Source organism: Rhea americana, unplaced genomic scaffold, assembly GCF_003343005.1.
Source record: "Rhea americana isolate MKP2758 unplaced genomic scaffold, rheAme1 scaffold_394, whole genome shotgun sequence".
NCBI lineage: Eukaryota > Metazoa > Chordata > Aves > Rheiformes > Rheidae > Rhea > Rhea americana.
In genome coordinates this window covers 326,321-349,516 of record NW_028186528.1, presented here as the reverse complement: position 1 = coordinate 349,516, position 23,196 = coordinate 326,321, and the positions used below count along the sequence as shown (strand labels likewise).

Below are 23,196 nucleotides of genomic sequence, written 5' to 3'. Positions count from 1 at the left end.
AGCGCTGAAGTTCTTGCACATAGGAATGAGTTCCTGCTCCTTTTCTGACTAAAATCAGCGGTCGTTTCCAACAGTGTCCGTCTAGTAGTAGCGGCCAGAAGGCAATCCCAGCTGGCGTATGCAGAAGTACATGTTTTTTGCAGGTTAGAGAATGGAGAAAAAAGCTGGTTCTGGTTGAAAGGAGCACTCAGTCACATTTTGGAAACAAGTGGCTTTGGCAGGATGCACAGCTCAAGGCACCAACTCTTGTTTGAGCTTTGGAACGAGCCCCTGRAATTGTTAAACCTCCTTCACTTTCCTACAACTAACTTCTAGCTTAGCATCTGCAAGCCTCAGAAAAAACAATACTTCATACACACACTAYTGAGATGTTAGCTATGGGGAAACTAGCTCTTCAGGCTGTAGTTAGGAACAGGCATCTTGGCTTTTTATCTGTTTTCTTCCTGGGGAACCTGGTATGTGCAGTGATTCCCAGCACATACCCTAAAGGGAACCTGCCACACACACAGACTGTGCTGAAATGGAGCTGGCTGTACTCAGCACTGTACCTAGCTCAGGAGGGGAGCAGCCCAAGGCCATGGTCCCTGGGAAGGCATTATGCTGGGATAAACCAGGACCAAACCTGAAAGGAACGCGTAGTCCCGAAGTAGCGAGCCAGGCTGACTCCAAGTCTGTTGGTATAGCCCACAGTCAGGATTGTCCCTCTGTCTCCACTGTGGCAGCTTGCTGAAATTCTAGGATTTCACCTCACAACTCTGATCCTGCTGCTTGAGAACCCTCTAATGCAAACAAAGAACAACTGTGGGAACGACCACTGTCCTGAAGAAGGCTTGGTCAACTAACAGGCACGGAATAAGCATCAGCCCAGGATGGGAGGCACATTTTCTCCTCTGCCTCCTCAAGAAGCAGATGGCATTTGCCAAACAGAGCGCATCCAAAGCCTTTTTTCCCAGACAAGGGGAACATGAGTTAGGGGCTGGCTCTCAATCTCCAACAGGACATAGTGATGCAGAGTGATTTAAGTCCTCCCTCTTTCACCATTATTTCCAAGCAGATGGAGTGGCTCAGGGCCAGCCCTGCCCAAAGCCTGTGCATAACCCACAGCTATCACCCACAGGAGATTACTTGGAATATCAACAGGAGACAGATATCAACAATCCTGAGCTGGCTCCCATGCCCTGGAACTCTAGAAAATGCCTCTGAAGTGAGATGCAAAATGACAATTAACTATACGGGGTGGAACATGGTGTCAGCCTAGTCAGCTCAAACCTGTATAACTGTGTCCATTTCAGTGCATCACTGCACCACATACATCCCCCTGTTACTGCAAAAACATTGTGATTTATTTACCTGTTAACTCTTGTCCCATCCTGACATGACATTCCAAGTTCTGAGCTCTGCTGATGAGGAACTGCCTGAAGTGTGAAAATTCCATCTTTAGGGTCAGAGACATGAACAGATGAAAAAGCTCTTGGTTTTTCAAGTTATTCATGTACAATTCTTTCTTCAGCACAATAATGGAGGGGTTGGACCTGACACTAGATTTCAGGTGGAGGGAGAGCAAAGTACTTTGCTGAYGTAGAAAAAGGGACGGGCAGGAGAACAGCCTGGGCTCGTCTGCCTTGATGAACACACACTGAAGTGAACTCTTCTAATCAAACACTGATTTCTGCTCCTGTGAAGATAAATTATGATACTACAGCAGAACTAAAAGAGGCAATACACTAGAAAAACTCCAGCTTTTTGATCGCTGATAACATCAGTCCAATCTACTGAACCTTTCTGTACACCAAGTTCTTCTGTGAGCAGCAGACTAAAGCCTGGTTACCTATAAATTTGTGCTAAAGTCCCAATGCCACCACAACCCTACAGTAATCTCCAGCTTCTACCGTATTGTTTATGATTTTCTGGCCCTTGCACACACTCTCTCTTATTCTTCATCAGGGTAACTGAACATCTCCTTGAAATATTCTTGTAACGTCCCTCTCCCTCTCTGCCATTAGTGCAGATGGTGACATGCTGTAGCTGGTACCAAGTTATTGTGACCTGAATGGCTCGTTGTGCACATATACTGATGGGTCAGCCACTGGCTCCACAGAGCAGACAACTGCTAAGCTAAGCTAACAGCCTTACATATGGGAAAGGAGCACAAATTTGTTTTTTTCCTGTGTACTTGGCACATGTATTTTTTTTTTCCAAAATGTGCAGGAATTTAGTATCTGGAGACCTTTATTACTCTTAGCTGAAACTGGCCAGGTGTCCAAAAGTTCTTTCGGGGGTGAGGGGTGAGTGTGGAGGAGGGGGATTGATACAGACAAATGCACACTTTATCTTGTTTGTATAAGAAACTAAGGGAGAAAATGGTGTATAAATAAATATGGAAAATACACTTATTCATGACACAAGGAGGAAAAAACATAAACAGAAAATGCAACAAGGGAGCTATTGAAAGAAGCATTTCGTACCTGWCAACTTCTTCAGATTTATGGATTTCGACATTTATTCTCCTGGGTTCCCATGGACAAAAATGAAGACAGGCATGCATAAAAACAAAGAGGAGCAATGGTAGCTAAACTTCTGGCCTTTTTAAGTGCCTAAAGCTCAGCCCAACCCAGAAGTACCAATATAATTAAAGGGCTGATTTTGTATGGATTTAATTACAATGCAGTCCTGAATGGCTGCTCTCAGGACATTCAAGTATGGCCCATTTCMGTTTAGTCTAGGAACACTTCCCATTGACACTGTTGAAATACTGAGAGATACTGCACTGAAGGTAGTATTTGAGAACCCCTTCACTAGTTCCCCTGCTTTAACTTTACTCCTTTAGTCCAGCTGGTGCTGCTCTTTGTGGAGACAAGCCCTTGATTTAGTAAGGGATATGTTTAGGATAAATARATTTAAGCCAGATTTAAAATCAATTTAAATGTGCTTCCAAAGCGGCTTTCCATCCAGATTTACTAAGCCAACAAGTCTGTTTGGACATTGTGAAATGCTGGGAAATTAAGCACACTGCTCACTGGAGTGCAACTTTTGGCACCGTCGTGCATGAGGACCTGTTCTAAGGCAATTATGGAAATAAAAGCATTCCACATTACTGTGATTCTAATTATGGATAAACTGCTCATACTTTGAGAGTCACAAGATTAGCAATCCAAGTTTAATTTTCAAGTTTAATGAACATTATATACCAACTCCTGGCAAGCACTTTTCAGATGGCAGGCTATTAGCTCCTGACCTGCACACTGTCCAAAGTTTGCATTTCAAGATGTCTCCTGGTCCTGCTACTGAAGCGTCAGAAGTCATTATCACTTTCCACTAGTGGCTCTGGCTTCCTTGCTCGGCGACTGGATTTGCTAGGGGAGATTTCCACGCTGTCATCTTCCACATCTTCATCATCATCATCATCATCCTCATCCAGGTCAATTTCACTGTCCTCTGAGTCCTCCTGCAGGAGAGAACGCACAGATTCACAGCCAGTTCGGTTCTCAGAGCGACAAGTTACCAGCAAACAAAGCTCATCATTCTTCAGGCATCTCTACCAGCTCAGAAGTAGAGGATGCTGCTTCTGGCTGACATTAAGTTACCTCCTCTCCTGCACATGGTATTATCACATTCTTGAGGGCTGAGGGGAAGGCACCTCCTACCTGGAATGGCAGGAATCTAGTTTTGGACCTCCTTCAGCAGGCAGTAACAGATTCTGCAAAAGGCTTTGCTCCAGCTGGTAGCTCAGGTTGCTGTGCTGCTGGCTTCCCAAAAGAGTGAAAGGCTGAGCTAAAGGCCCGCATGGCTTTCACTTGCAGCTCCCCACTTTACTAGACAGTGGCTGCTCCACTCAGTCTGTTGCACACTTTTTTCCACACAGCATGGGGCTGACAGCAGATTCCCTCATTTCAGCTGAATCTGTGGTATTAAAACCTTTGTGGGGCTTTAACTTTAAAGTAGGACCTAACGTGAAACCAAGGGACTTAGGCCTACTGGGGGAAAAAAAAACAACTGTAGGGAAAAAAAAAACCTACCTGTGCCTTGCTCTTGCATGTGCCTGGCTGGGTCGGGGCAGATCCCCCCTTGGAGAGTCAGAGTGGAAAGAGGAGGAGAGGCAGAGCAGAAAAAAAAATGCACAAGAACATAAAAGAAAACAGAAAGCAACCAGAATGACAGCAGAAGAAATGGCAGCAGAGAAAGCAGGTACAGCTGAGGTACCACATGCCATATTTGAGAACTGTTGCACTGCTTTCCAGAAAAGACACTGAGATTACAAACAAAATGGAGGAAATTCAGCTTAAGCTACCAAGAAAAAGCAGGTGCCCAGAGACCTGCTCCCCAGAAGGCAGCCTGCAGGTGCTCCTGCCTGAGACACATCCTCCAGGAAAAGCAGCTGCCTAGAGGGGATGGGAGSTGAGATGAGAAGCAGGGAAATGTTAGAGAGATGCATGGCCTAGGTTCCCCCTGCCTCCCTGCACGGGGCAGCAGTCCCGTCCAGTTCAAGTGCTCACCTTGCTTTCTCAGCTACTCCCAGACTCAATGGCAGCTCTGCTCAACGATAAGGTCAGTGGTGGGGCCTCCTCTCACAGCACACAGCTGTGCRACTGCAAGAGATGCCCTGCACCACAGAGAGCGGAAACTCTCACAAGGAAAGGTAGGGATGCCCTGAGCTGGGCAGGGGGATCCGGCACAGCTCAAGGCCTCACCAGACCTGGGGAGAGGAGGACRGAAGGGGAACCATGCTAGCAAAGAACCAACAGAAGCCTGGCAGACAGAAGGCGGCTCTTGGGGTCTTCTCAACTCCATAGCCYGATTAACATTTTGAGGGGTTCAAACCAGCCTCACCAGTTTTCTTCCCTAAGCTCAGACACATAGATGCCCATCAGTGTCCCTAGCAAGCCTCTCAGCCCTGATGCCTGCTTTTCCTTTGGACTCTGGAGCTTAACAGTCCATTTTGGCTCTGGTGGGACACATCTCTCTCTAGAAGTCTCTAAGGTAGATACCGCCATAGTATCGAGGGCTTTGACTATGAGGGCAGAGTCTCTAAACCAGCTTGTGGTCAGCCCGTGCCATGCTCTCAGAAACCATCTGTAACTATGCCATGAGGGCTACAAGTCATGGTATGACTTACAGATCTGTGCATATGCACTGCTTCAATGTCCAGCTCCCACAACACTGCACTGCGTGCACCCTCCTCCCAGCAGTCTGCTGCAATAGCTCAGCAGAACAGCATGGATGGCAGCATTGCTGCAGCACATGTACCATTATTTACGCAGCRCAAGCTGAGCTTAAAGCACAGGCCAGTGCCCAGAGACTCCACGAACAAAATAAAAATGGGAAAGTACGTATGTATACAGATAGCTGGAGGAAGGAAGGGAGAAGCAGGCCTGTGGCATGAAGATTTACCAGGTAAGAAACTGTTTCTCTAGCTGAGGAGAGGGTAGTAATTAYAAAGCACTGTCAGAGAAGCTCTGCAGGAATGCGGGATGGTTACTTACGTCTTCCTCTGTGTCYCCACCGTGCATTGTTCCCACGATCYGTTTGCCAGATCTTCCTGCAGAGCAAAGAAAATCATCATAAAAACTGGCTCATGGTTAACAGAAAGAGAGAATGAAAGATAAAGTTCAGGGTTTATCTTTTAGAGAGGCAGTGAGATGTTAAGATCCCAACGCATGTAAGGTCACCCCACTTGTTAAGCCACAGAGCTCAAAAGAAGAGGGAAGAGGGAAAGACTGAGATATCAGAGTAATTCTGGTCAAGATCACGTTTCCAGAGCTACCTTGTGCCACTATGTGCCACTGTAGGCCAGGGCACGTAACTRTTTGAAGAACAAACGTATACTTGTCATACCTAAGGAACTTGATAACAATTTCCTGCCTGCTGCTTAAACCTTCAAGCAGAGAGAATTTCTGGTCATGTAGCTCAATCTATTTAGCTTACTAGAAATTTGGCTGAGAAATGATATGGTTATGGCATACAGGTATTCAGTAGGGCACACAACCTCTTAAATTGCTAGGAGAAAGACATACGAATTTGGGGCTGGAAGCTGACACCAAATGAATTCCCATCAGAAATATGGCAATGATTTCTTACCATAAGGGTGATCAATAATTGGAACAGGATGCTATAGGCAGTGTCAGGTTCTCCATCTCTTGTTTTCTTAAAATCCTAACAAATCACGGTTCAAGGATAACAGGGTAAAATTTAGTGTCCTATGACACACGTGACCTCTGATCTAAGCAATTTTTCTGGCTTCAAATTATAGGAAAAAAATGACAAGTGGGACTTAGCATAAAACTCTTCCAGAAAAGAGGACTGATTATTTGCCATTAACATCAAACTACAAGACAGTTCCTTAACATATGAAGCATGAAGTGAAAGGGGTTTTATGCTTTTTAGCTAGCACTCTGTTATGCAAGGCAGAGATTATTATACACTGAATGCCCAGCAAGAAAACACTACCTCTGGCTAAAGTTTGGGAAAAACAACAGGGAAGCTCCTAAGGGCTCTCTTTATCCAGCTTCCTGATAAATCTGATTCAGTAATCTTATTCAGCACATGACTCATGCCTCCTGTAAAACTCTATGTATTCAGGGCAGAAAACATTAAGTGGAACCAAGTATATAACTGTTTTAAGGATTTCCACGTAAACCTCTACTTGCTTCCCATCTGCCCATGTGAAGTTTGAGAACTTCAGAACAGGTCAATCTGTACAAATCTGTAGAAATCCCCTGAATCTGAGAACAGGGTAAAACAAAYAAAAAGGACTAGCCTAGGTCTGGCTGCAGATAAACCAAATATTGGGCTTCTGTGGCTCCTGTATACACCAGTGTAGCGGTCCCTCAGGATTTCAGAAGTAGGATACCTTGACTCTCTGAACTGATATATTATTTCCTCTCCTTYGGTGCTCAGAGGATAAAAATCCTTCTTTTTCTTGCAGTCAACTCCTTAGAGAGCCCCCGATATTGTGACCTATTCAGATCATCCAGCAGAGATTGATCTCTCACAGGAATCCTAGGCAGCACCAAGACAAATGTCAAGAATCCCTGCTGAGAGCCAAAGGTTTAAGTTTGCAGAGGCAGGTGGAGCTCTCATTGGTGGAAGAAAAGCTGGAAGGAATTCATTGCTAAGGGGAGAAAACACTTGTGCCTTGCTTTGCTACTTTTGGATGCATAGGAGCCATCTGAAACGGGGAAGATGCCAGCCTGGCCTTCCTTTGCTGTTTCCTGGAAGCAGTGGGAACACGCAGAGTGGAGCTGATGGTGGGTTGCCTGGGCAAAGGGAAAACATTTCATTTATCTCTGCTTTCTGTAGCCACTGGAAGTCATTCAGTGCTAACTGGATGCCTATTCAACAGCCCTGCTGTGACCATCAGATTTCACCATCTATCTATCTCCTGTCATCACTAGTTTTTTCCATGTCAGATATGGGTTTTTCCCATCTAGACAAAATTTATCTTTTTAGCATGAGAACAAAGCAACTTTAAAAAATACTCTGTCTAACCTCCTTTGTACATCCCAATGTACAAAACAATACAGGTCCTTTTTTGTTCCCTTTGCAAGTCTGATTTTGGTTAGGTGCAGCGAAAAGCTCGCTAACTCATCTATAATTTGCCAAAAACCTTGCTGTGTCAGGGCAGGTAATTTAAACACCTTATGTTTCTAAACAAAAAGCAGTGTCCTCTACCCACCTGCCTGCTGACAACAGAAGCAATGGAGATTTGTCTCTAGAGAATTCCTGGAAAAAGGATCTCTTGCCAAGCTTTAGAGACATTTGCTAGATGAAACTACGTAAATTCAGAGACGACTAAAACCAACATCCTTAAGAGACAATAGACCTACATTGTCTATAGATGGGCCCAAAGGTTTAACTTTAATTTTGGTCTGTGGGATCTGCATTGGGTTGTGGCACAACTCTGGGTCTCCTACAGGGGATACTAGAAGATGTGGAGGGTCTGGAGCTTTAGGGTTCAGTATGCTGWAGCTATGCAGGAGAGAAAGTAAATGTTCCACATTAACAGAAGACCTTCTGTGACAAAGCTGGAGGCATATTTTATTTTTCAGATATTGAAAAACCAAATCTGTCTGTGTAGGAGCAAGAGACATGACAGATGGCCAGAGTGCATTTGTGTACTGGAGGGGAGGTAGGAAAGAGAGAAATTGTCCGCACCAAACAGAGTTGGCAGGTATGAGGCATTTGTCGCTTGAAATTTATTGGGTTCAGTTTAGCTAGGTTCAGCTTGCTATGGCATTAGTTCTGCACCGCTCTGGCTACAGGGGCTCACAAAGCTTCCAAGTGGGAGAAAGCTGGTTGTGTTTACTAACAAACAATGCGAATTCAGCTGGGACAGACTGTACAGAGTGATAATTAGGTAAAATGCTAGTAATGAGCAGACTATAATTTCACTGCACTTTTGGATTCAAATCTAATCTCAGTGCATTGCCAYGGTTTACAGCCACTGGAGCCATCAGAAGATCAGAAGCGAATGCATATCCAGGATTTTAAGCCTGTGAGCATTTCCAGTTTTTCTTCTGCTTGTGACGCTTGCCATTGTACTAATCTGTGCAGCTGCCTACAATGGATCTACAGGAAATGAATGATCTACATGTTCTTACTCAGCAAAGCGTACATGTTAACCCCGTGCCTGACAACAAGATATGACACCTAACCAGAGCGGTCAGGTCAACCTACCATGACAGGGGAAGCAGACTTCCAGTTGAAACATTTTGCTCTCACTTTGGAGATCTTCATTCAGTCTTGAGCTCTTAGTGAAAATTCCTAGTGTGAGCTTGGACAAGATGTCTCCCATCTTTCTGCTTCATCTCTTCATCCAGAAAACAGGAATAAATCTTTTGCCCTGGTCTCGCTGATCTTCAAGTCCTTTGGGGATGGCCTTCTGAAGCGCRAGTGTTTGTATCCCTTAGCACAAGGCCATGACCTCAGCAGAGTTTTCTAGGCATTGCCGAAGTGCAACAACCAATTAAGTCCACTACAACTGTTGCTCAGGATAAGCATACTTATTGCTATTTCTTATAACCTTCCTGGAAAAAAAATTTGCTTGGAAGCTAGTTGCCAGTCTCAAATCTACCATTTCTGACCTACAGCCTTCCCTTCTCCTCCAATATTGCAGCTGCCATAATATGGGCTGAAGGCATATCTTTTCCCTCCCAATGTGCATTCAACTTTGCTGAATAGCACATGCACCTGAACACATCTCTGTTAGGAGAAGATGAACAGATTGAGGGAGGGAGCTCTACTTCAAGTTAAGACAAATTCATTTCTGTGACTTCCGAACAGCAGCCCCTTTTCTAGGATCTGAACCCTTATTACATGCTGAGGTTTCCAAAAAAAGGGTAGACTGCTTTCCCCAGCCATACAGTCCCAGTAATGTCCAGCAGCTAGCCACATCACTAAAGCAAAAGACTTTTCAGGGTCTTATCTAGACGATGGCAATCAACATATTTCTATATGAATCTCCGTAAAAATCAGAACAGCAATGATGTCAAGTTTCTTTCTCCCCAGATTTGTTTTCTTTGAGCACTGGCATTAAAACGCAGCGGCTCCTAAAGTCCCTGCACTGCTGACTGTTTTTCTTTCCTGCTTGAAGTGAAGGAGCAGGGAAGAAGAGACTAATTTGACTCTCCAAAATGTTTTTAGGAGGTTTGCAATTAGAATTTGCTTTGCTTTATTAGAGAAATACATTCACTCCAAAGGAAGCACAGTCACGAGGAGCTGTTGTATGCCATGCGTACAAAGTCACAATCAGTGTAAAACTGAACTTTGTGAYGCTCACAAAGGAGGAATTTATTTTCAAAAGTTCATGGAGATCAATACTAGTTTGGTAGAGTCCTGCAAGGCTGTGAGTTGCTTTGAGAGCAGGTGCATTTAGAAAATTGTTCCCCTTGACTTCATATGTTATTAGACAGCTGGAGAAGTYGAATCCTGCTAAACATAGCCAAATACCTTCCTGCATGACACATTCTCTATGCCTCTCTAGTCCTCTTCCTCTGCTACCACCATGATAAGAGCAAAATCCAGGTCTGCTCATCTTCTCACTTTCACAGACTTTGGATCAAGACTCATCTGCCAAGACATGCAATGAGAGGCCTGCAAACATCAGGGTTCATGAAGAACCATCAGGAAGAGAGCAGTGGTCTGATCAGATTGAAGGATTTATTGTGTTTGGAGCGCTATGTATCTATTGTTCACTGCCAAGAAATTAAATGTAGATTTTCAAAGCTTCCAAGCACAATAATCGCAAACCCTCCATGGAAAGGAAAGGCATGAAGAATGACAAGCCCAGCAGAGTGTATGTCGAAGCCGCTTTTCACTCCTGACTCACCACTGCCTGTTTAGCACACAAAAAGCCTACAGCTCTCCCTTCTATGCAGATATCGAAGTCGATCCAGGTGCAGGCCTCCAAAGGCGTGAGGTGCAGGTACCTGCAAGCCTCACCAAGTATGTGGGCTGCAGATTCCTCACGCTTTTGAGGCTCAGGCCTTGACATGCTGGAATTGCAGGGACACCGAAAGGAGACTGGCAGTTTCTTGAGTCTGTGGCTGAAGTGCGCATGTGAAACAGACCCTTGACAAATCTTACAGAGTGGCAGAGTGCTTTCATTACCAAGGGCAGACAATTCAAAATGAGATGCTTTCTTCTGGTCTTCTTCCAATAACACTAGCTCCACTGTTTCTAACTGCAGCAGCAAAGGCATTCTTTTAACTGTTTCTAAATATTTCTAGATACAGTGATTGGAAGGAATGACTTTGGAAAAGTAAAAAGGGAGACTACATCTTGCACTAAGTTGCACGCCAGTAGGAGGTAGCTGTCCCTAAGGAAGAAGCTGAAAGATCRGGGCTGATAGGCTCACACAGCATTTGAATGATGCCTAGAAAGTGCACGGTGCTTCAGCACGTTTTTCCTATCAAGAATCATTTCCACTCTAGAAAGGAAGGCAGCACTTTGAGAAAAAGTGCAGAACTGTTCATCCTGTATTTGTAATGATAAATGCACTTGCATATGTTTCTTGGACTTGGACACCTAGACATAATTTCCTTTAGAAATCAGAGAGGAGGGAAGAAATAGATTAATTATTTAACATATTTCTAACAATCAGGCAGGTAACATCCGCAGGAACTCAATGCAAGCAAGGCACCGAACAAGCAGCAGGCAGCTGTTGTGTATTCTAATTGAATTCTTTCACTCCCCATCAGATTTACAGCACGTCTGTGTTTTCTTCACACCTTGGGGAGGCTACAGAGAAGGAAAGCATTCTAGAAATGCAGTAGCAGATGTCTGAACATTGTCACAAGCTGGAGAGAGGATTTCTGTAAGAGAAGTCTGACCATTTCAACTGAGAATAAACCCAGATCATGACTTTCCTACTTCCTGGCTTGCGTACTGTAAGAAGGGATTTGGAAAAAGGTCAGTGGAGCTATTCCTTGCTGTTGTGTCAAACCTCCCTCTTCTCCTTAAAAGATTGGCAAAAAAGAAAAAAAAAAAAGAGAGAGAGAAAAAAAAAGGGCTACTGCAGCCTTCATACCTTGCATGCTGCACTGGCCCTTGCCCAGTGTCTGCTAGCTAGTTCCTACTTTATACTCACAAGCTCAAATTTAACAAGAAAACTAGGACAGGGAAGCTAAACAACATTATCACCTCAAGACCCCGAATGTCTGACATAACAGCAGCATCAGCACGCTTTGGATATGTACCACTCCTTGTGCAATCCCTCTGTGAAATGTATCTGTAGCAAGACTAGGAGTATGCACAGGCCTGGCTATAGCGCAGGAGGAGCCGGCATTGGCAAGTTGGCATGCAGTTGGGTTTGATCGTTGCAAATCCGGTTTTACTTCTTCCAGGGAGACACACTTTGCTTTCTTAACAAAAAAACCTTTATTCTCCTCATCTGCCACATCCAGACATTTTTGTCCTTGCTATGTTTAACTGTGCAGGTTTTCACAGGCTAAGATTTTATCCGAGTACACTTGCTAACCTGTCTGCCAACACAACATYATCACATTGATCCTCTGGGGACAGTTCTGGAAAGGTAAAAGGCTCCAAGAAAGCTGTGCTTTCATTGACTTTGGACTGACTGTCTACTGAGTAGCATTTAGAGTCTAATAAAGCTGCCTTCTTACAATAAACACCAAATAAGGTTGAAGCTGTTATGGCCTCGACAGTGAAACAGTCTTTTCAATACAAACAGGACAAAAATGCCCCTTAACGCCCACATTATGAAGGAAAACATATGAGTTTCTAAAATATTTGGATATGGGACCTGAAAAATGGATAAAGACATAGAGGATGATTTAATATGGACAGGCACAATCCCACAGCTCTGCAAGTGTAAATCATCTCTGTTTCGCTCCGTAGCATTTCCACTGCCTACCTTGTTCCAAGCACGGTCTGTACCAGTTTGCCACGGCCTACACAATGAGCCTAGTAGTACACTGGGAACAGGAGAAATCCTGAATTGATTTATGATTCCAAAATGCATTTCAGAGCTCCGGTCTGAATGAGGCTGAAATCTGCACGGATCTGCACATATAATCACAATGTCGCTTCAAAATCTGCCACTTCTGATAGTGCGGGTGCTAAAAATTCACTTTAGTTCAAGAGGAGACTGCACAGGTTCTTAGAAAAAAAAAATCTACTGAGGGTTAAACTAAGTATGTTGAAACCACATTCAGCTCAGGAAACCCTGACAGGCGTTGTAACAGCTGGAGGATGGGAGAGTACACAAGAGAAGTTCTTGCACTCTTTTGCTTTCCCCATCCCGACATCCACCCTGCCTGCATATGAGCAACTAACCAGTTGCAAACTAGTGGTCTACAACCTGTTTTAGTCAAGAGGGTTCTTTACATTGCAGATGATTAAGATCTTAGAACACTGCAAGAATTTACTTTATTTATTTATTTATTTATTTTACTTTATTACACCACTCACCCATACTGTGACCCTGTGGAGGGCTGCTTAACTTCTCCATGCATCTGCTATTTCATTTGTATAACTGCCTCACTTACCTCTTGCTAGGCAGAATGAAAGTGGATTGTGGACTTTTATTCACCTTTACAACCTTCAAATTAGAAGGTACAGATGATCAATGTATTCTTTCATTTCTAAAAGCAATGATTAGTGACATGTGGATTTAATTATAATAAGCCACTTCAAGCAGGAGACCTGCCTGCAATTGTGAATCACTATAAAACAGGCTGCAGTTTCACAAACTCAATAAGACAGTATCTGCCAGTTTGACTATCCTCCTAGCTGTTTTTTCTCAACTCCAGGTCTCTTCCCTTCTTGTACCAACATGAGCCTTCCTAAAGCTAATTTGCTGCTTTTTGAACCAGAGCCTAAAAAATCTTGAACACAATGCAGATACAAGCTACATAGCTCATTTCTCTACCTGCCCCTTCTTATTCTTCCTTGTATGAAGGGAATAAGGATTCAATTTCCTCTCTGTACCACAGGAACCAGCTGTTTACCCTGCCTCCTCTTGCTAACACTCTTTTCTGCTTCATGGGAGACTAAATCCTATCCCTTCAAGTCTCTTAGTTGACTAAAAAACAAAACTACGAGCAATTGTGTCAAAGCTGCATTTAGTTTGAACTTTGCTGCATCTAGACAGACCTCATGAAAGGACTCTCGAACCTGAAAGTGTGTCCATTTTTCTCAATTATACCAAGTGGCCTAATAAGAGATATTCTCTCTCCCCCCAAATCTCGGCTCCATAATGGCCAGACACACTGGAGTATCTGCCCACTTATTATGAATAGAGGGAAGAAGTCTTCTCTTATCATATTAATAACCTGGAAATTAGAGATGTAGAACTGAACCACAGCATCTCCAGAAAGTGACCACAGTGGCCTGTTTCTCCTCAGCAGAAGGGCAGATTTGGCTCAGAAACACCATCTTTCAAGAAAATAAAATCCTTTAAAAGAAAAGGATTGAAATGTCTTGAACTGAGTCAGGAAAGAAAGTATTAATGTTCTTACTATATTGCTTTGATAATTAAGTACATTTTAAACCTAACAGTATCTATGCTGAAGTATAGGTATAGATTTTCTACATATTTAATGACAAATGCCCAGTGAATGTTCAGGCTTGATTTTCCAAGGAAGCCGAAGCACTTGACTTTAGTCTCCGGTCTTGACGTGGTCTCCTGCACGTCACAGACAAGTGCAAGTCTGAATCTGTTCTCAAGTCTAGAATTCACCTAAGTATGCACTCTGGATCAGGCTGGAGCTCCTGGAGGAAAGCTCTGGCCTCATTGGTATCTTGACATAGTCCAAGCTTTTGTTCATATAGTCTGGGCACATAAAGGATGGACATGACTGAGTAAGCCAGAAGAACAGAAATCCCAACCCCAGTTGAGTTTTCTTAAACAAAAAATACAGGCATTTTGAGCCAAAACCAGCAGTGTGGACCAAAAGTCTGCTTTTAACCTCACAGTACAGATGCAGCTAGAAAGACTATATGAGTAGGCTCAAGATTATAAAGAGAAACCTTAGCAAGGCAGAAAAGTGAGCCCAGGACTCTCAGCTTAAAAGCCTAACAACATTTGTATCTGTCTCTGCCGGAAGACTGTAGGATTGAAGTGACAGGAGTAAGAATGGGAAGTACAGTCATTACTCTTCTGGATGGATTGCAGAAAAGGAGCCATTTACCATACCTGGAGCTGATCCAATAGTTCTGTTCGCAGCATGCAGAAAGCAGGAAGAAGATAGAGCAGCGAAGGGAGATTTCCAAAATAAGGAAACAGTAAAGATTGGGATGACCACCATGTAGCCAGCAAACAGCAGAGTATGCGAAAGTCAGAATAATTATGTGCTATAAGTAGTTTACTATACAAGGAAACCATAGCAAGCTATCTAAGCAGCAGAGCAGAGAAAACATCTTGGGAGTTACGGGTGCTTGAAGTGTGACAAGCGCTGACTTAATGCTGAGTTTGCAGTCACTGTAATTAGTGATAACAAACCTCTTCCTTGAAAAATTCTACTTGTAACAAAATCTACGATTTTTATAATAGAGCTTTCTCCAAAAACTGGTGTTAAGAGTTGACTATTTGACTGCAGCCAGTTCCCACGTCTCTAGATTATCACTTCCAGCCTAAGAGAATCGATGAGATGGGACATCATAGGTAGTTATATATAGTCATCTCTAAAGCCCTAAAAGCTTTGTACAGTCTTTTCTCTGAAAAACTGCAATGTAAAAAATATTTGTGAATATCAATGTTTTTGGCATTTTTCAGGAAGTTCCAAGAAATAGAAAAATCAGGGATAAAAATTCTTGAGTTATATTGATTTGTGAACTTCAGCTTCTAGCTCTGGCCTTGCTCAGAGAGGGGAGAGTAGAATTAGGCTCAGAAAAAGAAAATCACATTCAGTCTATCCAAGTAATGGGTTCGAATAGTACTGGCACATAAAATTACCCACACTGGTACTTCATCCGGAGCCCAGAAGGGCTTTTGCTGGTGGTCAAAATCACTCACAGCTGATGAGAATGCCAATGAGAGCCAGCCAGATTTTGTGGTTTCATTTTGCTAGACTGTAAACTAGGCAGAACATTTTTTCCCCCCATCTAAGTGAAACACAGCCCCTCAGACAGTAATTTCTTCGAGTTGCTACTGACCAGAATCTACTGGAACTGGTAGTCAGAGGCTAAAACTTCTCTACGTGTAAGCAGAAACAGAAGCCAGATGTCTTTCCACAAAAGAAATAATTCAGGTGTCTTGCACCCAGAACTGCATCAGTGACAGTGGCTTTACGAACTCACTAAAGGTCTCTTTTGAAGACGACCCTACTAGGACTAGTGTCTAGAGCTAACAGAAAAGAAATGCTTTGTGATGAGAAATGCAATTACTTTTCTAAGGCTTTCTGTACAAAGCTACTCCTGAATCTGCAAGGCAAAATCAAAGGAGGATTCTTCTCATATGGTGCTCTTTCCAGAAAATACTCCCTAATATGCTCCCTTGAAAGCACTGTATTTTCTCCACAAAACACTGTTCTCTTAAAGTTCAAGAGAACTCTGCAACGTCCTTGAACGCTAAAGGACCTTATATTTAAGGTGATTTAGACACTTTCATCGCRTTCTTCTGAATAGAAGAAACTAAGGACAGGTTTAGGTACCTTGCACTTTGGTCTCCGTGGCTGTGCGCTGCTTCATTATCTGCCTCTCTTCCCCTTCACTATCAGATTCTTCATCATCCTGAATCTCTACGTCAGAGTCATCATTATCTGGATAAAACAAAAGCAGTTGAGTAACATCATTCAACTCAATTCACAACAACACAGAACAGCAGTTGCATGCAAGAGCATGCTAGTAGTCTCTGCCTCTGTTACAGGCCAAGACGAATTCAAAATACAGTAGCAGACAGAGCATTAGCTCTACTGACAAGCACAAGGAAATAGCCAACCTGCTGGTCCTCACTAAGGAAGGCATCATTGGAGGCATTAACGCCAAAGAATTATGTTGAGACGAACAGCATGTACAATATAAAAACCCTTGAGACAATTCTCAGATKGTAGCATAAAGGCAATGTTCTAAATATACTCCCTGGCTATGAATCATATATGCAGTCAGAAGGTGCTATTTCAGCAATTGATTTCAAAATAAAAATCTTTTAAAAGCCTTTGGAAACTGTGGGGTTATTAATATATCTCCAAGTCTTTTACCCTGACATAAGCAATATCCAAAAACGTCCCCTTAGACTCTTTGTCTTTCATTTAATCATAGGTTAGAAAAGCACAATGAAACATCCCACATAAATGGGATTAGTAATGGCTAATTCCAAGATGCCTGGAAGGTTAGGAGAACCTCCCAAGGCACAGGAACTTCTCCAGTTATTTTCACTATCTGCCTTTTCATTTTCTCCTTCATGTCCCAATCAAATTCCCCTGAGTCCTGACTCCCATTCCCCAGTCACTGAGTTAGAACAAACCTTAAGAACTCAGGTTAAAATGTCCTTCAGTTGTTTGAAAGGATGGCAAAAATCTTCAAAAGTGTCTGCAGAAGGAAGAGGGCAGGCTGTTCTTCATGTCATTGTACCAGTCCCATCTTAGTGCTCACAAGCATGACCAGCTAAGCTGATTCTCCTCTGAAAGTGTCCAACTGGATTCAGAAGCAGGTGAAAGGCTTGGAAGAGGCTCTGCTCCATTTAAATCTCCTTCTATCCCAATGGCTTTTCTGCCCCCTCTCTTGGTCATGCCAACCTGCTTCTGCAGACTCTCTGGCTCTCCAGACTGAGCCCTACTTTCTAGCTGCTGCCCACTTGTGATCACTTCACTCCTCGGTCAATCAGTGAGCCAGGTCCTCAGCTGATAGACGCTTAACATACTCTCTGACTTAAGCAGTGATGAGCCCCTCTATGCCAGCTGACCCTACAGCTCAGAGCTGGTGCTTTGGCAAGGACTGCTGCATGTGGCAGATCTACGTGAGCCTGCGGAATCAACAGCCCTGTGACAAACCCAGCGGGACTCAGTGTTCGGTCATCACCCTGTGCTGCTGCAATACCAGTTACTTATTTAGAGAAAACAGGCAAACCTTTCCCAGGCTCATTCAATTATACACATGTCTGTGCAGAAAATGAAAATATGATTATTTATGATTAGTAATGAGCTGATATATCTTGGCAATATTTAATTATCAGACAACGTATAAATACTAGACATTTTTCCATAATCTTTTTTCATTGCAATATTAAGTTAATGCCAAAGYACAATAGCAAGGGATGTATCTGATATCCTGGTAAGATTATGAGGCTTGTAACAGTGCTGGCTACGATTTCTATTTGTATTGCAGTTTCTCCTTTGGCAAGTGAAAGGATCACTTACTGTTGTGTGACCTAAATACCATTTCTGTTTACCTGGTATTCAGGAAAGCTAAATTTTGTTTAGTCCTTGCCCAGGCAAACACCTTAGGAAGAGCAATGTGTAGCCTAACTAAAGGATTTTGGTTCATGCTCTACATAATAGCAAGACTGCCACATCTGCAGTGGTTCTCAGACTGCTACYGAAAYGCTGCCTTGCTTATTTTGGACTGGTTTTRTTTGTTTGTTTGTTTGTTTTTCTGGGTTTTTTTGAGCAGCATTTCCTCCTCTTCAGGTTTTGTCAAACATGGTACTCCTGCTACCAACATCGCTAGCAAGGGCTGAGGATGCCACAGAGGACCAAYGTGATTCCTTTGCCCAACCATTTCAGCTTCATTCCCATCAGCACTTTACCCTTTCCCCAGGGACCTCCTGAGCACRAGCTGCCAGTTGAGATGCAGCTGGAACCAGCGCTTTCTGCTGATAACTCAGAGTAACAAACCCAGTTAACCCCACTTCGGATGTAGTTGGGCTTACAGCATTCACCCAGCAGAGAGGTGCAGTGATGTGATTCTGCTCTGGGTAGGGACACTACCGATACAACACAGAGATTTAATTTTTTATTTCACTTTCCTGGATTCCGCCCCCCCTTTTTTTTAAAAAAAGAAAACACTTGTGGCAGCAAAGTCTCAGATATAACATGCAAAATATAATTCCCTTGGGAAAAAGTAGGTATAAGAAAACAAGAAAACAAGAATGAATCCACCATCTTCCTTCAATGCACTCAGAAATGTTACTCCCTAAATACCCATATTCTTCCGTGGCTTAATGCTCTCCTGAACTACGTGAACCCCTCCCACTCCCTGTAGCGCACTCCTTCGCACTCCAGTCATTTCTGACCCATTTCCACTTGCTAAAAGAAAGTTCATATCATCATACAATTCCCCACAGCATTTTTCTACTGGAAAATGGGACTTGCTGTAAGATCCTGTGCCTTGGGATAGAAGTTACAGCAACTTTGGAGACAGAATGATGGCTGGAGGGCTCCAARCTGCTCCTTTAAAAAGGAAATGGTTTAAACATAGCTTTTTTTCTCATCCAGCCCTTTTCCTCTTTCTCCCAGTTTCTTAGCTACTCTTCACCCCCTCTTATTCACATTATTTATTTTATCCTTCTTGCCCACTACCTTAGARGTTTAAACTTGATGATGGAGCTGCAGTCCTGTCCCGTTCAGCCCTTTTGCGGCTGCAACGGCGTGCAGCTGGCCAGCCCCGGAGAGCTCGCCCTGCGTGCCAGCTCTACTGCCCGAGTTTCAAAAGCACGCTCGACAAGCAAGGCCRGTAGCTTTCCTTTACGCCTTTAAAAATCCTGGATTACTCTTCAATAAAAATGAAGGAAGATTCATTAGGTGGATGAGCAGCACATAAACACAGTGCAGCATTTTTCCTTCCGAGCTGTGACTTTGAGACAATTCTTGTTATGAGCATATGGTAGGAGTTTGGATTTTCATTAAACGGTCTGGCTGGAGCTCTGATGCTCATACTCCAGCACGAAGCCTAAGCCTGCCGCTACAGTGGAACAAAAAAAGGGGAACGGCAAATGCAAATGCAAATTCAGCAACAATAAAATCTGTGCYTCTGAGTCTCCTGCAAACCATTTGGAAAAAAATCCAGCACATTTTCACTTACAAAAAAAAAATAAACGTCCTGCTCTGACCCAGCGCTCCGTGATGGATGGCTCAGGAGCTGCTATCACCAGCCCCAGCTCTGCCTTTTATGCAGTCGGAGTTATCACCRGCACGGCAGAATTATGCTAGGCCAAAATGCCAAGGATGCAGCAGCAGAGCATATTGCTGAAAATGTATTTAAATGTACAAGATAAAGACAAGCTGAGGAGAGGCTTCTTAATGGGCTTAAATGGCACACTGGGCTAATGCTCTGTGTGACCCATCTTCTCTAGAGGACTACAGCGCTCTTAGCATCCTACAGTTCTCATTGTATATTCCCACTGTGTCCAATTTTCAGCAAAATATTCTTCTAATTCATGAAAAGATGACAAATCAGGAAATTTCACTTAACAACACATAGAGGGAAACTGCCTGCTGCCCTAGAAGTCACAACCATTCTCTGTGTATTACTGCATTAACAGAAATGACAAGGTATCAATGTCAGAGAGCTAAGGAATACTCTTCAGGGAGAAAATGTGCATTTCTCTTGGTATCAGCATAAACCAACAAATATGATGAAGCATACTACTCCAAATTCACATATACTGGTACATGCAGTGCAGAACACGCTGTAATACAGCCAGCTTCTGAGATTTGCATGGGTTTACATGAAGATTATTTGACATTTAACAATAAACTGCAATTCAGCAATCCATGTACCCAATTTAAGCCAATGCTGGCAGCTTCCTGGAGCTTTATGCTGGTCTGCTTACTAAACYCTGTATTTTTACTATGACAAGGTAATCAGAGAGACGCTACAAACTGCATTTTGCCCATTTGCCCACTGTTGTGATTTACCCTCATGTGCAGACAGCACTGGCGAAGTATGAGACTGTCCAAGAGAGAATATACTGGGCTTTGGGATTTAGACTTCTCTCTCCTTATATTTCAACACTTCCACATCATGAATTTTAATCAACTACATTAGTTTCAATTAAAACAGTTCAGCTGGCCATAGYTGAAAAACACTGCACTCAGAAGATATGTTATTTGTTTCCAAATCATAYCTGTTTCCAAAGAGAAAAGGGGCAGATACTTGGACCAATTAACATTGATAATGATTTAATTTTAGGCAGTTTGCAATGCTTGAAAGAAAACAAGCGTGATTTAATAATGTACAGTGATTTCATTACAGATTTGTTTGTTTGCACAAATATTCAAGTAAATGTATGCAACTAAAATAAGAAAGTATTGGGTGAAGACAATGAGCATAAGGCACAGTTTAGCGATAARCTTTAGAATTAAATATAAATGTTGTTTAGCATATAATTTCATAATAAAAATCACTGCTTTGAAAACACAGGCATTGGCTCCACAGCAATTACTGGATTTGGTAAGATGTTGATTTTGGTGAAGCAACATTATGAGAAAAACAAGTGGGTAACTGACAGCCACTTGATCCAAAAATAAAATCTATTTAATAACACAAGGAAATTTTAGAACTGGAAAAAAATGAGGGGATTGGGATTTTTAATGTGAGCTAAGGGAGAGTGGAGCTCAGTTCTCATTTGAAAGTCTCRGTCTCAGTTCTACCAAAATTCATATTCTTGTCTCAAACTCAAAGAAACCAGTCACGTGTGTCAATTCGAACAGCTACATGTTCACAACTCTGCACTTTGAATTAAAAAAAAAAAAAAAGCTTTGAAATAGATGGAACATTTCAGTGAGGAACATCCTTTGTCCATAGTGCAAAACCAASATCCTCATCTGATCTGAGAAAAACTCATTGCAGTACCAAGAGCTAGTGACCAAGCTCCAAGCCCCTGCAGCTCCTACAAGCTTCAGCAGAAAGTGTGGGCATCCAGATCTCAGTACACTAAAACTGACAAAAACATACTTACAAACAGYAACTAGTGTGTTGCAGAGTTGCAGCAAAGTGCATTTTCTTACACCTCTTGGGTATTTTAAAATGGCCTATTGCTGCAGTATCCGAGTCTCACATTTTCAACAGTAAGGATAATTAACTGTTGCCTGGGGAAAGAGTACATAGGTCTCTGTCACTTGAAATCATTAAAAATAATTGTTAATGACAAGCTCCATTTAAATTAGGATTTATAGTCTTGGCACAGGAATGAGAAGGTAAGACACTTTTTGGCCCGTTTTACAGAAGAGGTCATACTCAGCGACCATAACAGTTTGCAATGACTTTAAAAGCCAAAAATCCATCAAAGCACTACTAAATTAAAACATGAATTTGCAATTATTTAGCATGCAACACACAAGACTTGTGGACAAACTCCAAGAGTCTGTTACAAAAAGATAGATGCTCTTAGCATCCTGCTGGCGAGGGCACCGAGCATTAGCAAAGCTATCCGGGCTCCCAGCCCTCGTGGGAATTACCCAGCGCCTTACTGCTACGCTTCAAACGCGATCCCTGCTGCAATAAGGCTTTTTGGTTATCGACTATCAGACTTGAAAGCATCAATTCCTGTCTGGAGAGAGTGCAAGAGAGTCAGTACGACACCGAACTCCAAGTGTCGCGTGAACTGCCACCCTAAGCACATCTATTTGCTCTGCTTAATCGAGCAAGACAATAAAGTTAAGTACATTTTACTTGCCTGCCCCAAAAGAGAAAGCAGACCTCGCCAAGAAAGCGGCTTGGATACGTACTGGGCAGGATTCAAGCTCTGCAGGAGCATCAGTTAATCTTGTTGGGACATGAATTTTGCTGAACCACTGCAAATTCATAATCCTGCGTAACGTGAATATTTATGCATTTTATAGACCAAGAGGGACTAAGCAGGGCTGAGTGACTGTACCGACAAACCTGTGATTACATCTTTAGTCTTTCAGATTAACCTAACTGAAGCAAATAGTATATTCAAGGAGGGRAAAAAAAAAAAAAGCAAATTTACAGCAAATTTTTTGCAAATTGAAATCAAATCCTGACCAYAGCTTTGGTCAAAAGAAATGCAGGAAATATTCTGCAAGTTTAAAGGGCTTATTTTTATATTTTCAAACCCAAACATTTTAAGTTTTTTGCTTTATTTGATCTGTTCTGCTTTTAAAGGGACAAAAAACMCAGAAAAATCTGCAAATGAAATAAGCTAATTAGTCTGTAAAAAAATGTCTTTTAGGCTAGAATATGTGTCACATGCTCCTTTTTGTTCAGCAAACAAGATTTTTCAACCATGGATGAACCAGAAGAAATAAATCCCAAATTTCTGCTGGGGTCAGTGACCTTTCTAGCCCCCTCCTTTCTGCACCAAACCACGACCACAGCAGCTCTTCATGTATCTATGTCTGACATTAGTTCTACCAATGGTCTTCACAGTGGTCAGCTGAGCAGCGTCTAGTATAATATTTTAAGTTATTTTTCCATTTTCCACAACCAAACCAAGCTCTGCATTCGTGTCAATTGGCACTTGTTTCATTGCACCAACCTTGGATGTGCTACAAGGACAGCAGTGTGTGTGAAAAACACCACGCTGTATGAAAAAAAAGATTTGTATATTGGTTTYTCTAACAGCGTCTTATGTGAAATAAAGATTACAAAAAAATACCAGCAATTTTCTTATCACTCAGCACAAGAAACATTTTTTGTACTGCTGCAAATACCTAATTGCAAGTTTTTTCATCATGCAAATAATGCTAAAAGCCTGACCTGTATCTAAAGTTCAACAACTTCACATAATTTAAGAATGTTTTTTCACATAACTTAGTATTAGCTTTTTTTTTTTTT

General features: G+C 42.5%; 1 protein-coding gene across 3 annotated transcripts in view; it reads right to left on the bottom strand.

Annotated features, from left to right (window-relative positions):
• Positions 1-1,564: 1,564 nt before the first annotated feature.
• Positions 1,565-23,196, bottom strand: part of IFT38 (intraflagellar transport 38) — a 68,696-nt gene continuing 47,064 nt past the window's right edge. Inside the window, exons 10-14 of one of the 3 annotated variants that reach the window (XR_014896897.1) lie at positions 16,110-16,217; positions 5,481-5,536; positions 4,017-4,064; positions 3,236-3,445; positions 1,565-1,675 (exon numbers count right to left, since the gene is read on the bottom strand). Coding sequence is in view for 2 of the 3 variants with exons in the window: in XM_085313752.1 (XP_085169878.1) it covers positions 3,293-3,445; positions 4,017-4,064; positions 5,481-5,536; positions 16,110-16,217 (365 nt within the window). In the remaining variant the exon portion in view is untranslated. Of the gene's footprint in view, positions 1,676-3,152; positions 3,446-4,016; positions 4,065-5,480; positions 5,537-16,109; positions 16,218-23,196 lie in introns of those variants that run through there. The other 2 variants (XM_085313752.1, XM_085313753.1) reach the window with 2 other exon arrangements.